This window comes from Myodes glareolus, chromosome 12 (genome assembly GCF_982192425.1).
Source record: "Myodes glareolus chromosome 12, mMyoGla1.1, whole genome shotgun sequence".
Classification (NCBI taxonomy): Eukaryota; Metazoa; Chordata; class Mammalia; order Rodentia; family Cricetidae; genus Myodes; species Myodes glareolus.
Window position 1 is genome coordinate 44,900,784 of NC_142037.1, and position 14,515 is coordinate 44,915,298.

At 38.8% G+C, this 14,515-nt stretch overlaps 1 protein-coding gene across 1 annotated transcript in view; it reads left to right on the top strand.

Moving 5' to 3' along the window:
* Positions 1-6,996, top strand: part of Sugt1 (SGT1 assembly cochaperone of MIS12 kinetochore complex) — a 37,070-nt gene extending 30,074 nt beyond the window's left edge. Inside the window, exons 12-13 of the mRNA XM_048421822.3 lie at positions 2,507-2,688; positions 6,874-6,996. Of these exons, the coding sequence (XP_048277779.3) occupies positions 2,507-2,688; positions 6,874-6,975 (284 nt within the window). The 3' untranslated portion in view covers positions 6,976-6,996. The remainder of the gene's footprint in view (positions 1-2,506; positions 2,689-6,873) is intronic.
* The last annotated feature ends 7,519 nt before the right edge of the window (positions 6,997-14,515 follow it).

Sequence of the window (14,515 nt, forward strand, 5' to 3'; positions counted from 1 at the left end):
CTGGGAAAGGTGATCCAATATGAGGAGTAAAGTTCTGAAAGCCAGTGAAAGAGTCAGAGTGAGCACCTTCCCACTGCTAGGGGTCCCACAAGAGGACCAAGTTACACAACTGTTACATACATGCAGAGTGTGCCTAGGTCAGTCCTATGCAGGCTCCTTGGTTGTCAGTTCAGTCTCTATGTGCTCAGGGGCTAGTGAGATGGGTCAGCAGGAGAAGGTGCTTGTTGCCAAGCCTAATGACACAAGTTTAATTTTAAGGACCACCATATCCATTTAAATAAGTAAATCTAATTTTTAAAAAGATTTTTTTTGTTTTATGAGGTTTTGTTGCAAGTATTTATATGTACCATGTGTGTCTCTGGTACATGTGGAAGTCAGAAGAGAGTACTGTTATCTCCTGGAACTGGAGTTAGGACAGTTGTAAGCTGCCACGTGTGTGCTGGAAACTAAACCCAGGTCTTTTGCAATAGCAATAAGTGCCGTTAACTGCTGAGCCATCTCTCCAGTCCCCAATAAATATAATTTTTCAAATAAAATTATCTCAGTTCCTTTTAATAACCTAGTGCTAAAGCTGTTGATTCATGTATGTGGATTACATTTCTAGCCGTTACTAAAGTTTACTTAGATGGTAAACATAGCTGTTCTTAGACCTGCTGGGTAATTCTGTTTGTCTGTTTTCCATTTATTTCTGTGCCAAGATCTTTATTTCCTTGGTCTTACAGCATCCCTTGAGTTGCTGTGCCAGTAGTTTTTGTATGCAAAACTACTGTATCCACAGAGATACACAGGTTCTGTTGCTTTCTATATTATATAGAAAAGTTTATGTGTTGTTATTTTCAGATTGTGTATTAAGATATGGGTAAGTGGACTATTTTCAACATTCAGGAGCTACTTAATATTTTCTTCTTAATTTCTTCTCATTTTATGTGCTTTGATGTTTGCCTGAATTATGTCTGTGTGAGCGTGTAAGATCCCCCAGAACTGGAGTTAGACTGTTGTGAACTGCCCAGTGGGTACTGGGAATTGAACCTGGGTCCTCTGGAAGAGCAGCCATCTCTCCAGTGCTGATGAGCCATCTCTCCAGCCCCATGGAGTTACTTAATATTTTCTACTGAAGTAATCCAACGTGTGTGTGTGTGTGTGTGCGTGTGTGTGTGTGTGTGTGTGTGTAGGGGTAGGAGATGGAGCATTAACTCACTATTTGACAGTTGGTTTTATTTTCATAGCATTGAAAGATAGCTAAGTATCTCATAGAGAAGCTCTACTTCCAATATTAATATTTGAGGGATGGCCTGGAAAGATGGTTCAGTGGTTTAGCACACTGTCTGTTCTCATAGAAGACTTGGGTTTGGTGCCCAGCACTCACATAGGCAGCTCACAACTACCTGTAACTCCAGTTCTAGAGGACGTGACACCTTCTTGCTATAAAGCATTTGAATACATAGAGTGCATATATATAACCCTTAGGTACACACATAAAATAAAAACATTTTAAAAGCTTTAGACATTTAAAAGTGAGGTATGCTTTTTGGTAGTATTTGGAACTGATTTAAAAGCCTTGAACATGGGAGGCAAGCATTCTGCCATTGACTCTAATGAAGCATCCTAAAAAGTGTGTGCATGTGAGTACACACTTGTGTTTTATAAATATTTGTACTGCCTTTTTAAAAAGATGTGCTTATTTTATTGGATGTATATGAGTGTTTTGCTCACAGGTGTACCCATTGTGATATCTGTGTGATGCCACAGGTCAGAAGTGAGCTTTGAAACTAGAGTTCATGAATGGTTTTGAGCTGCCCTGGATGTGCTGGATGTAGAGTGCTGATCCCGTTCAGGAACCTGAGCCATGTCTTCGGGCCCCATACTTCTGTCAAACTTTTGCTTATTTTCTAAAAATTAGTAATAATATAACTTTGGGGGAGGGCTGTGCATGCCAGGGCCTGGGGCAGCAGTGTGGGTTCATTCTTTCAACTTCTCTGAGGTTCTGGTGATTTGAACTTGAGTTATTAGGCTCCCAACCATCCTTTAACTTTAATTTTCCTTTTCTATTATTTTCTTTTTTCTTGAGGCAGTTCTCATAGTCTGACTTTAACCATAACAATATGTAGTCCAGTCTGGTGTCTAAATTGTGATCTTCTAACTTCAGCTTCTTGAGTAACTTTACTTTCCATGTAAGAAATTCCGTATACTTAACCCAGTTCCCCTTTGATTAACTTACAGAATGTTTTCATCTAATTTTGTATATTATATCAAAAGCATATGCTTCAATGAATTACTTTGCTCAGAGGAAGCCTGAAATTTTGCAGTATGCTAACTGATTCAGTTTTTGAAATGTAGATCTAATTATTGATGTACATAACAAAGAGACTCTGCTGCAAACTTGAAATTCAGTGACCCAGACTACTCGCTAAGATGTTCTGTACGCTCACTGTGGTCACAGTATTTGCATGCTTCTTGACATAATCAAACGTGCAGATGAATCACTTCTGTCCTTTTCACTTTGTAGACGTGAGGAACCTGTACCCGTCGTCATCTCATTACAGCAGGAACTGGGATAAACTGGTGGGTGAGATCAAAGAGGAAGAGAAGAACGAGAAGCTGGAGGGCGATGCGGCTTTAAACAAGTTGTTCCAGCAGATCTACTCAGATGGCTCTGATGAAGTGAAACGCGCCATGAACAAATCATTTGTAAGAAGATGAAGTTTTTTAATATTTCAGATATTTTTTTTAATTATGACAGTAAATTTTGTACACTTAAAGTAAGACTGAATAGTGAATTTGAGCCCACACTGCATGACCTGGATAGCTAGGAGAGTTTTTGGGTAGACTTTTCCTGAAGATTATTTCTTCAGACTTAGAGTAGTGGTTGGAGAAGTCCAAAACTTACAGAAGAGACAAACATTTGTGAGTTTAGGAGTTAGAAGGCTAAGAAATTCTAAGATTGCCACCATTAATAGGAACTTAGTTTTTAGTTGAATTTGTCACAACTACTCAATGAACTCCTACTTTTTGTCTTGTAGAATCATACATACATTTTTTTCTTCTTTAAAATGAACATAGAAGGGAAAGTCCCAGAACAATATTGAGCTGGTAGAAAGTTTCTATTTATTGTTCAATGACTTAATTTCTCAATTGATTAAGAAAATCAGGCTTTTGCTAGAGTAGATTAAATATTACCTGAGTCTGAGGTTCTATTGACAATTCACTGCTGCAAAACTGTATAAATTGTTTATTTATGTAGACTTAAAGTACGTGTGCTTGTTATGTATGTATGTATGTATGTGCTCCTCATGCCTGTGGAGGTTTATTAGTCTGTGTATTGTCACGTGTACTTGGCATTACCTCGTTTTCTACATGTCTTGTTGCCTTGGCGGCTGGCTTCCATCAGCAGCTACATGGCGTCTGCCTGACTCCTTTCTCCCTGCATTCAGTTGAATTTTCCCACCTACCTATATTCTGCCCTACCATAGGCTAAAGCAGCTTCTTTATTAACCATTGGTAACAAGACATGCACAGCATACAGAGGGGAATCCCACATCAGAGGTCAGAAGAGGATGTTGGAGCCGCTGGAACTAGAATTACAGGCACTTGCCAGCTGTCTTGTGTGTGCTGACAACTGAACTCTTCTGTAGTCCAGGCTGGTCTTAGATTTGCTGCATGGCTATGAACTCCTCAGTCTCCTTTCTCTAGCTCCCAAGTACCTCTGTGCCACCCTACCCAGCCATTATTTTTATTAAAGATACAATCATAAGTTTTACAAGGAAAAATAGTGTCTACACAAATCTTTCCAGGCAAGAAGCTCACTCTTGCTATTGAAATCCAAACGTGTGCTAGAGAGAACAGATGTCAGGTCAAAGATACATTACAGATCTGTATCCATTTTCATACAGAAAATTGACAGTTAAAATGAGTGATATATAGATATTCATAAAGTAAGCCATCTGTGTGGCAACATTGACCTTAAATGTGGAGCTTGCTTCTGTCTCTGGAGGAAGACAGAACATAGTGTCCTTTATGGTTGTTCAGTATAATTATATAAGACCAACATAGGAAATAATGAGGAGATATAAATAATAGCACAGTATTTTACCTTCTTTACAGAGAGAAGGGAAATTGTGGTCAGTGAATATGACCAGATTAAAAACTAGTCACTTATGTGAGTTTTATAACTGAGAGTCCTCTTAGGAGTAGCTGGTTTTACAGGCTTGTCACATTTAATTTACTCATTTTATTTGAAGCCTGCCATGTGCCAAGCCACCATGATTAGGACTACAACATAAGCACTGCCTTTACCCGGGTCCCACATCTGTGGTTCAGCTAACTTGTGATTAGCAGGAAGAGTTGTTTGTTTTGAGTACCTATTATATGGGCTTTTTCCTTGTTATTCCACAAGCAGTACTATATGATAGCTGCCTGATATTACACAGTATTGGATATTGCAGGCACTCTAGAGATAATTGGTAGTGTATTGGAAAAGTGTGCCTAGGTTATATAAAATTTCTGTGCCATTTTATATTAGAGATTCGTAGCATCTGCAGAGACTTGTGTGTGGAGGAATGCTGTGCCAGAGCCCTCTGTGGTTACCAAGGGTCTTTGTTGGTAAAATATAATCCATGTCTTTGAAGGACTCTCTTCTTTAGTTCTAGTCAATAAGAAGAAGGAGACTTGAGGTGAATTCTTAAGTGGATATGATGGTAATACTAGCACTTGGATGCTGAGACAGTTGGGTTGTGAGTTCAAGGTTAGTCTGAGCTACAGAGCAAGACTGTCTCAAAAACAAAAGAAAAAAGGAAGCAGTTCTTAAACTGCAAAAGTGCATTGTGTATTAATAGTAGTTATATAGAAGATTGATTATGGGAGTACAACTTGGTAATTATGAGTCTTAAGAAAGTTGGCTGATTGAGCTGGTGGTGCACACCTTCAATCCCAGCACTCGGGAGGCAGAGGCTGGTGGATCTCTGAGCTTGAGGCCAGCCTGGTCTACAGAGAGAGTTCCAGGACAGGTAAGGCTGTTACAGAGAAACCCTGTCTAGAAAATTCAAAAACAAAAAAACAAGTTAGTTGGCTGGCAAGTTAGCTGACCAGGCTGGCTGCTTGCTGCCAGACATGATCATCTGAGCTCAGTTCCTGGGTCGCCAGCAGTGGAGGAAGAGATCTGACTTCCACGAATTGTCGTCTGGCCTCCACATGTGTACCATGGCATGCCCGTGCCTATAAACATATGTACATGCACATACACTAACTAAATGTAATTTAAAAATAAGAGGCCAAGACCACCAAGAGGTGCTGACATTCACGTTAGGAAGGTAAGTAACGATGTAGACTGGGGAATATCATAGCAGTCCATGCAACGGAACTCAAAGGAATTTGCAGAAGGCATTAGTTATCTTGGGGCTCCAGTTCCAAAGGGCACACAACTTCCTGTGTGTGTGAGTAACACAGGCGATTAAAAGATTGCAGGTTTCAGGAATTCACACCACACTCTGCTGGAATCCATGTTAGTGAGTCACAACAAATGCGTGAAAGTTCTATTTCTTTAGAAGTGTGACCCTTAGCCTTTAACAGATGAGCGAGCTACCTCTCCAGTCCAAGTTTTTAATAATGTTCTGTATTGCATAACGCTTGGCTACGAAAAATCTGTTGGGTGATTTTCGTTATTAGGTAACACCTTTGCATGTGTTTATACCAATCAGGCATGTACTGTCCTTTTGACCTTTACCAGTAGCGTGACAGGACTTCTCGATATCAACAAGAGATAGATGTTTGACGCTGCTGCCAAGTGTAGCATAAAATATTCCTTTGCAGTAAAATATGCACATATATTAATTTGTATATTCTGAAATATACTAGATTTTTATTGTAATTTTAGAATATACATATATGTATTTATATGTATATTATCTTGAGGTTGCAGTTCCAAAGGGTATACAACTTCCTGTGCTTGTTAGTAATATAGCCAATTAAAAGATTGCATGTTTTAGGAATTCACATCATACTCTGCTGTGATCCATCAGTGGGTCTTTTATTACAACAAATATATGGAAATTCTATTTTGTGTGTGTGTGTGTGTGTGTGTGTATGTATGTATGTATGTATGTACTTATATGTATATTCTAAAATTACAATAAAAATATAGTTTAGTAAACTAGTCAAACTAATAATTGTTGTCAAGTATTATATAATTGTAAGAATTGTCCTTTTATATGACTTGCAGCTCAGTAAGTGTGAACTAGAGTTGTATGTTGTATTGTGTATATTATTAATGGTTACAATACCACTAGGCAGTCAAAATTCTTTGGCTGTGTCATAATCTTATGACCACCACTATTGTATGAGCAATTCATTGCAGACCAAAACATTTTTGTGAAGTGTATGATTCTTCATATGCTAGAATTGTTGGTGGGTTGTGTATTTATTACCTTATAGTAGACACCCAGTTCACAGGATATTGACTTGTGTACCTCTGTTGTGTGTTCCTTACTTAAAAAAGGAAAAATCCAGAGTACAATAGGATGTGTTTGACTAAGAGAGAGCATTAAATAGGGATCCTTAAAATTCTGTTTAACTGGTGTAGAAAGTATATTTTGCCTGGCTTTTACTGTCTTCACCAAAAAAAAAAAAAAAAAAAAAAAAAAAAAAAGATTATGTCATTTTGAGGGGAAGGAATTTTATTTTCGTTTGAAGGTGAGTTTTTCCATGCCATGCCTCTACTAATTAGCAGAATACATGACCCTTAGTATGGCAGTGTATGCACAGGATCTCCCAATTACTCTAGATTTGTCTTTTGTCAGGTGTTTGGTCCATTCAGGAAACTATTGAATTTTGATACATAATGCAGGAGTGAACCTTTTCTTTTTTTTTTTTTAATTGCAGATGGAGTCTGGTGGTACAGTCTTGAGCACCAACTGGTCTGATGTAGGTAAAAGAAAAGTTGAAATCAACCCCCCTGATGATATGGAATGGAAACAGTACTAAATAAATCAGTTTGCTATTACAGCATTGTGTTGTTCACGAGTGCCCATTGAGTGCTTTAGCACACTCTTGAATTTTGAACAATATCTTTTTGAAAGATTAAACCTCTTTGTCTCTTTGTGGTTTAGAAATGATTTTCCTGCAAGTATTCTAAAGAGTGATGATCACATCTTATCACTTCTGTCCATAAGGATTTCACCCATCCTAAAACTGAATGAAATGTCATTTGTTCCTAGATAGATGCTCTGTCTACTTATGGGGAGCGGAGAAATCTTTAATAACATCTTGGGTAATTGCCTTATTTTTGATGCAGTGTTCTGTTAATAATTTATTAGACCTGGCGACTTTTTGTGGGCATACATTTTTCAACTTCAGTGTTGTATTTACTTTTAAGAGCTGCTTTTGAATGAGTTATAAATATAATCTTTCTATGAAGGTTGGTTTATTTACCTTTCTCTTAAGTTTTTACTGAGAACATAGAAAAATTACTGCAGAGAATTTCCTCATACGGTTTTTATGAGAATTATTTGTAATTGCACCCAGATTTTGGTTCTCCCTTCCAAATTCCAAAATAAAGTGTATATTCTGGAGTTTACTACCACGGAGATTTAACCGTCCCGAAGGTGATCTGGAGCGGAGGCCGAGAGTGGCCCCGACCACAGCTGCACTGCTTCTGCTCTGCCGCCATGGCTTCTGCTTTAGTACTTTGGTGTTTTGCTACTTTGAGTATAAATTAATATGCATGTGGTTAGTATTTGTGCCTGAAATCTATAGATTCTTTGAGGATAATAAAAATTAAAAGACATCATCAATTTCAGAGTTTATAATATAACTGAGAGAAGGCTAACATCCAGGAAAAGGTTACAAAATGGTTGAATTTTGGACATAAAAGTTTTGAAATCAAAAAATGTATTCATTCACCATAGGTGACCTGCAGATTGGGCATCATTTTGTCAACCTTTACAGTGTAGTGGTAGGTGTATGTTCTAGGTGTGGCAGGCATTTTTGTGGCCAGGCATTCTCTTGTCTCCTCAGAGCTGATGAGGAAGTGAATGACAGACATGTTGGTAAGCATTTTATTTATCTGTAGGAGGCATAGGAATTGGGCTTCTTCCTTTCAGCCCTCAATAGTATGTGTTAGATTTCAGACAGTTGCAGTGAGCAGGTTCCAGACCCTTTGATAATGGCTGTGGAAGCACACAGGAACAGGAACATAGGCGAGGCTGCCTGTGCGCTAAATGCTGGCTACTGGCATCAAGGTTCACACCGTCGTATCTGGCTTATTGCGCAGGTGTGTCCTTTGCCCACATAAAGCTGCAGGCTACCGCCTCGTTCTTGAGGGCAAAGGACAAGGTGAAAGTGACTTTGCTAGAGTGAAGTTCCATGGTCTCTCCTTTGGGTTGTGCTCTGGACGTTAAATTTTTCTCAGTATTGATCCCGAGTGCCAGGGGGATCTGCTACAGAAGCAATTTAATAAGCCAGGACACTGTTCAAGAATCCAAAGTCCAAATCTCTGTCTTTCTAATTTCCAGGAGTTTAGCCTTTTTTGTCCCCCAAATTCTGTTTTTATTTTATGTGTATGTATGTTTTCATGAAGGTGTGTGTAGTGTGTGTGTGTATGAGTGTGCACACCCAGTGACACAGAGGCCAGAAGAAGGGTGTAAGAGTTTCTGGAAATAGACTTACAGACACTTGTGCTAGAGCCTCCATGTGGCTGCTGGTCAAACCTGGACTCTGCGAAAGCAGCAAGTGCTCTTAACGCCAGAGCCACCCTCTTTTAACCCTTTATGTCTTAATTTTCTTATTAAATAATATCTAGGGTCTTAGAAATTATAACTAATATTTTGTAAATATAAATCAGTTTTACCATTCAACTTTAAGAGTTTTTATAGTTGGTATTTTTGCATTATTTCTAAAGCTATATTATATAGAGATGCTTATCCATTAACTACATTTGCTTCACATTGTTCAGGATTTTGCTGAAGTAAATTGACTTCCTAATGTATGACTAAAAGCATTATAAAATATATCTAAATACATAGATTTATCTGTCAAAGGAGTTTTGAGAAATGGGTCAGGTTTGCCCAAAAGTGCCCATTCCAGAGTACTGCGTGTTTCCCTTTTCAGATCATGGAAGCCTGTAAATTTCCACAGTTCTGAATGATTTGTTGTCTACTCTCTCAGTGTACCTATTAATTGCTTTGTCTTTTTAGACTTTCCTGTTTATTTCTCAAGTTTTGCTTCTTTTAGTGTCTTAAATTGGCCTCATACATTGTCACCTTGGACTCTAGTCCTCCTCCTCTACCTTCCAAGAGTTGCTATTGCCACATCTGAAGCATGCTGTCCCTTCCCCCTTTTCTCTCTCAGAGCTTAGGGAATTAAAGTACAATGGTGTTCTGAATTTTCTGATAAGCCTTGGGTTATTTAGACACTATCTTTTGCTCTAAATCCTTCTAAAATACATTTGTCTAAAATGATAAACTAGAAAATATATTTGTGTGAAGCAGTGTTAAACTGAGTGGGGGGCAGCACACAAAGGATTTGGAATGTGAAAATATGTTCAAATTCACACATAATTAAAGACAGAAAAGAAATCGGCTGAAGGCATAATTTATACACCCAAAATGGTGGCAAAGATGAACAGGTTGGATGCTGGAGGTGGAGCTTTGTGGTAGAGTGTGTGCTGCTAGTGTAGATGTGGTCTCTCCCCTTCCTCTTCCATTCAGGGTCTTGTGTGTAGAGCAGGCTATCCTGGTGTTGACATAGTTGGTCCAAAACTATCCTACAACTTGAGGCAACTCTCCTGCCTGGCTTCTGAGTTCAGGGATTGCAGAGGATCTAGGATTTCAAAGCTGGCCTGGGTTACATGATGTCTGGCATTGCAGCACAGGTCCTAGAGCCTGATGCTTTTGCCACATGCTGAGGCAACTATGCAATGGGACAGTGGGCAGATCCAGAGAATGAGGCCCCTAGATTCCATGTTACACATGCACATGCGCATGCGCTTACACACACACACACACACACACACACGTCCGTGTTTTTTTCCAAAAATTGGTTGAAATGACAGTAAATGTTAGCATACAACAGATGGAACAGAAATTAGAATTTGTACATGTATCAGGAATCATAGCATACTTTTTACTGTGGATACCCTGATGGTATAGATGTGAATTAATTTACATTGTTGTGTATTTTCAGAAAATTCTCAATTTAGTACTCATTATTTCTGCCTTTTCTTCCTTACATTCCAAATTGCAAGTAATATCACATTATTGTAATCTTTGCTTACCAAAGCAGTTGTTTTAGAATAAAGTACATTTACAGCAGAATAAATATGGAGATGAGATTGGATTACACAGAATGACTGGTTGTGAACAGGAACTTAAGGATAAATGTGGTGTAGGGTTTTATATTTAATGGTTTTCTTAAAACCAGATGTGCAGAACAGATTTTTATGGGCCATCTGCTAAGACTAAAGGTAGTTTGAAATCTCTCATTCCCTCAACCATATATTTGCATTCCTGCCTGTCAAGATGGGGAGACAAAAGGAAAACGGATGGGAAGTCTAGAGCTAGAATGGGTCTTAAATACTGTCTGGTCCAAAGCTTTGGCAGGGGCGGGGGCAATCTATAAGCAAGTGTTCTCATTGCCTTTTTTTTTTTTTAATAGTGGTTTCTGAATCTTAACTAATCTAGTGACATCACAGTTTCTTGAAATATCAGGCAGCCGGAATTATGGCATTGGGAAGGTGCTTTGTATAATATTTAGGATAAACTTTACCTGGAAAGCTCATGGGGGAGCAGTTGTTTCAGTTTTGAATGTAGACTTTGTTTTATCTTGAAGGCTTGAGTTACTAGGTCGGGTGTAGTGAGTGCTGGTTTTGAAGCAGTCGGCCTTGGGAGGGTGATTCAGAGCACTTAGTGAAGGGGAAAGTAAACACCCTCCGGGCCTCTTAGGCATCTCAGTTCCTATCCACCAATAGAAATTAAATGGCAGGGCTGGGGGCTAAAAAGATGCTCATGGAGTTTAGAGCACTCTTGAAGAGGACCTGGGTTCAATTCCCAGCATCTACACAGTGACTAACAACTACCTCTTCTGGCCTCCCAGGTTACCAGGCATGCACACAGTATACATACATACATACATGCAAGGAAACACTCATTTACCTTAAAAAATAAGACAGCCGAGCATATAGACTATTGGTAGAGCACTTTCCTAGTGTGTTTGAGGGCTTGGGTTCAATTCCCAATGATACTGAAGATTTTGTTTTTGTAAGGTAAAGGAGAGTTGCTCAATGGTTATTTTGAACCTTGGGGATCTTCAAATGAAGTTATTGAGTCAGAGTCTGGCAGTGCACATGAAAGGAAACCTGCCATTGCAGTCATGGTGAAGCATTGAAGACAGGGATTTGGGCAAGACACAGGTCTGTCACTACCTTGTGTTTAAATGGAGCGGAGAACAACAGAGGACCATGCTCGAGTCATAATGAGGCACTGTCTTTTATTGCCTGTGTGCTGTGCATAGGCACAGAATGACTAAGGTGTGAATGCTGTTTGAATAGGCCGAGAGAAGTGTAGTAGCGTATACTTACGGAGATCCTTTTTTTTAAAAAAAATTGGTTGTTTTTTATTACTTTTATACTTAGTAATAGGTATATGTTGGTTTGTTTATTTTGAGATAGGGTCTTTAGGACAGGCTGGACTCAAACTTTTAGCAATCTTTCTGCCTTGGCTTCTCAGTGCTGTGTTTACAGACATTGCACCATGCCTGGTTTCTGGAATCTGCTAAGAGAAATTTCATGCTTGACTAGTTGTTCCAGGTTTTTGGACTCGTGTCAGTATAAGTCAAACTCATTATAAAAAGATAGGCAATAGTGTAGGCTAATTAAAGGTAGGCCTTTGAAAAGAAAATTCTTTGCTAGGAAATGATCCACTCCTTGGAATGCCAAAGGATAGGAAGCCAAAGTAGTCACATCTCAAAAAAGTAAAATAATTGCAAATACATCTGCACACATGAAGTCATTTTTAAAGGTACATACAGGCATTTCTTCCAGAGTGTTTTGTTGCTTTTATAAGTTCTGCTGCTATCTACAGTAGAGGATTAAAAAGGTGTGTGTGTGTGTGTGTGTGTGTGTGTGTGTGTGTGTGTGTGTGTGGCAGTTTTCTGGTGTTCCAAACGAGTTGTTAGGAATCAGAAGAGAAGGTTAAGAAAGGAGCACTTTAGCATAGTGTAGGTTTATTATTTCCAGTCCTAATACTAATCATTGTCTTTTTGGTGGTAACATACCGCACCATACTAGGGACTGACTCCTGTATTTTTATATATAAACAACTAAGATGTGAAAAGAGTTTGGTGACATAAATGTCTTAGAAAATAGTGTTAACTATTTGCTAAGCTTAGATTATCATGGACATATCTATATTTAATATATACATATGTATATATTTTCACACATTAAATATCTAAAAACTGAATTAAATACATTTGAATATAAACAGTTTAAATAATCTATGGTGATTCCTCCAGTTAGTTAAAACTAACTTGTTTTATAAATTTAATTCTGGATCTTTTTTCAAAATGAAATACATATTCATGTAGAATATGAGCAGGAGTATATATGTATATATATTTATACACACACATACACAGACGCACTGTTTAAAAGGAGTTCAGCTTTCTTTCGTAACAGAAACACTATGTATTATAAAGTGTTTGTGATTTTCTTTCTTTTTTTTTCTTTTTGCTAAAGCTGGTGTCATTGCTCATATTTGCACTTTCATGTTTGTGATATACCATTGAACTAGCAATGCATGTAGGCTTTGTCAGTTCCTCCCTACCCCATAATGAATCAGTTAGCTTTAAAAGTATGGTCATTTCTATAAAGTACACACTGTTGAGCTAATCGATACAGCCAGCTCATCCAGAAACAAGCCCCTCAAAGCATTTGTGTTTGTAAGATGGAGATCGTATTTCACTGTAATAAAATCTGATGTAAAATAAATGGTTGAGTGGATTGAATAATTTTAGTGTATCTTTTCAATGTTGGAATTATTTGAGGTGGTAGTAGAGATGTAGGGATCAGATCTAGACTGGCCGCAATGCAATCTGGTCTGCTTCAGTGATGTAAGTTAATATGACCACACTGATGCAGAAGTGAGACCTTTTCTCTATTTCCTTTGTGCCTGTTGACACCTAGCACATCTAAGACTGAATTAAGCCACCGTTTGGTTCTGGGTCACCTTAGGACCTTGGGAACCAGCCTACAATGTTCTAGAAGTAATGGTTTACACCACTTCTGAGAAATAAGTGTCTAAAATATTAAGGCATCCATCACCAACACAAGTATGCACATACTGATGAGTGTCCATCAAAATTGAACATAACAAAAGTCAGCTGTATGTGTAGTTTGGGATTGGCCTGTTTGAAGGCCATGGAGGATTAGTACAAAGTCATGTTTTTTTAAGTGTTGATGTCCTTTGTATGCGGTGACATTTTATAACAATGGTCCCTCTTCTGTAAAAACTAAGCCACCCACCTCTCTTTTCGTCTAAAGGTTGTACTTCAATCTGGTTGAAATTTTTCTGTTTTCATCTACTTCCATCTGGTAGAACTTTAAAAAGGAAGCAAGTGTCTTGTAGGGGACAGCTTTATTATGGCCTGTGCTCCTTGCTAAGCTGCCCTTTGGCCTCTGGAATGCCTTAGGTTCTCAGGAAAGCTTCACCTGACATGAAAACCTAACCAGCCATCTCCTTACCTAGAATCGGATTGGTTCCCACTTGGTATCGAGTGTAAGGAGCTTCTGACTGGTTTTCCACCTTCACATTCCCTACCGAAGTGTTCCGTTTCCAGTTTGTCCCATGTGGCATCAGTGTGTCTGCCCTTTCCTGACATACTCCTTCTGGAACGGCCATTCTCTCACTTCATGGTTTAACCCTTGCTTATATGAAGCCCTCAAAGTAGGTGTTCTCCAAGGAGCCCTTTGCTTCATCCTTCCTAGGATAGAATCCTGATGACTAATCTCTTTGATCTTGTTTCTAGAACCCAGTACAAATTATTGGTCTCTGTGGGTGTGTGAGCATGGGTAGAACTATACGGCTCACCTTTTGCTTGGAAACCACCTTAAAGATAAAGGAAAGCAACTACCTTAAAGATTAAGCTTGAAAAATTGAATATCTTCTGCCTGAGGGCAGCGTGACCAGGATTTCATGTTCTTCATTTCTTCTTCTTCAGGTGCCAGTGCTGCTTAGTCCCCTTAGTGGAAGCATTTGATAGCCAGGCTTCACAAATTCTGTGTCTTACCGGTTTTAATTGACAAACACCGGACACAGAGCAATAAGGTTTGCTCAGAAAGGGAGTGTGTTATCATTAAGACCCTTCCTTTTACTTGCTCTCTCCTCCTTCTCCTCCCCCCTCCCTTTTACTTGCTACCTCCTCTTTCTCCTCCTCTTCCTCTTCTTCCTCCTCTTTCTCCTTCTCTCTCTGTCTCTGTCTGTCTGTCTGTCTCTCTCTCCCTCTCCCTCACACACACACACACACACAC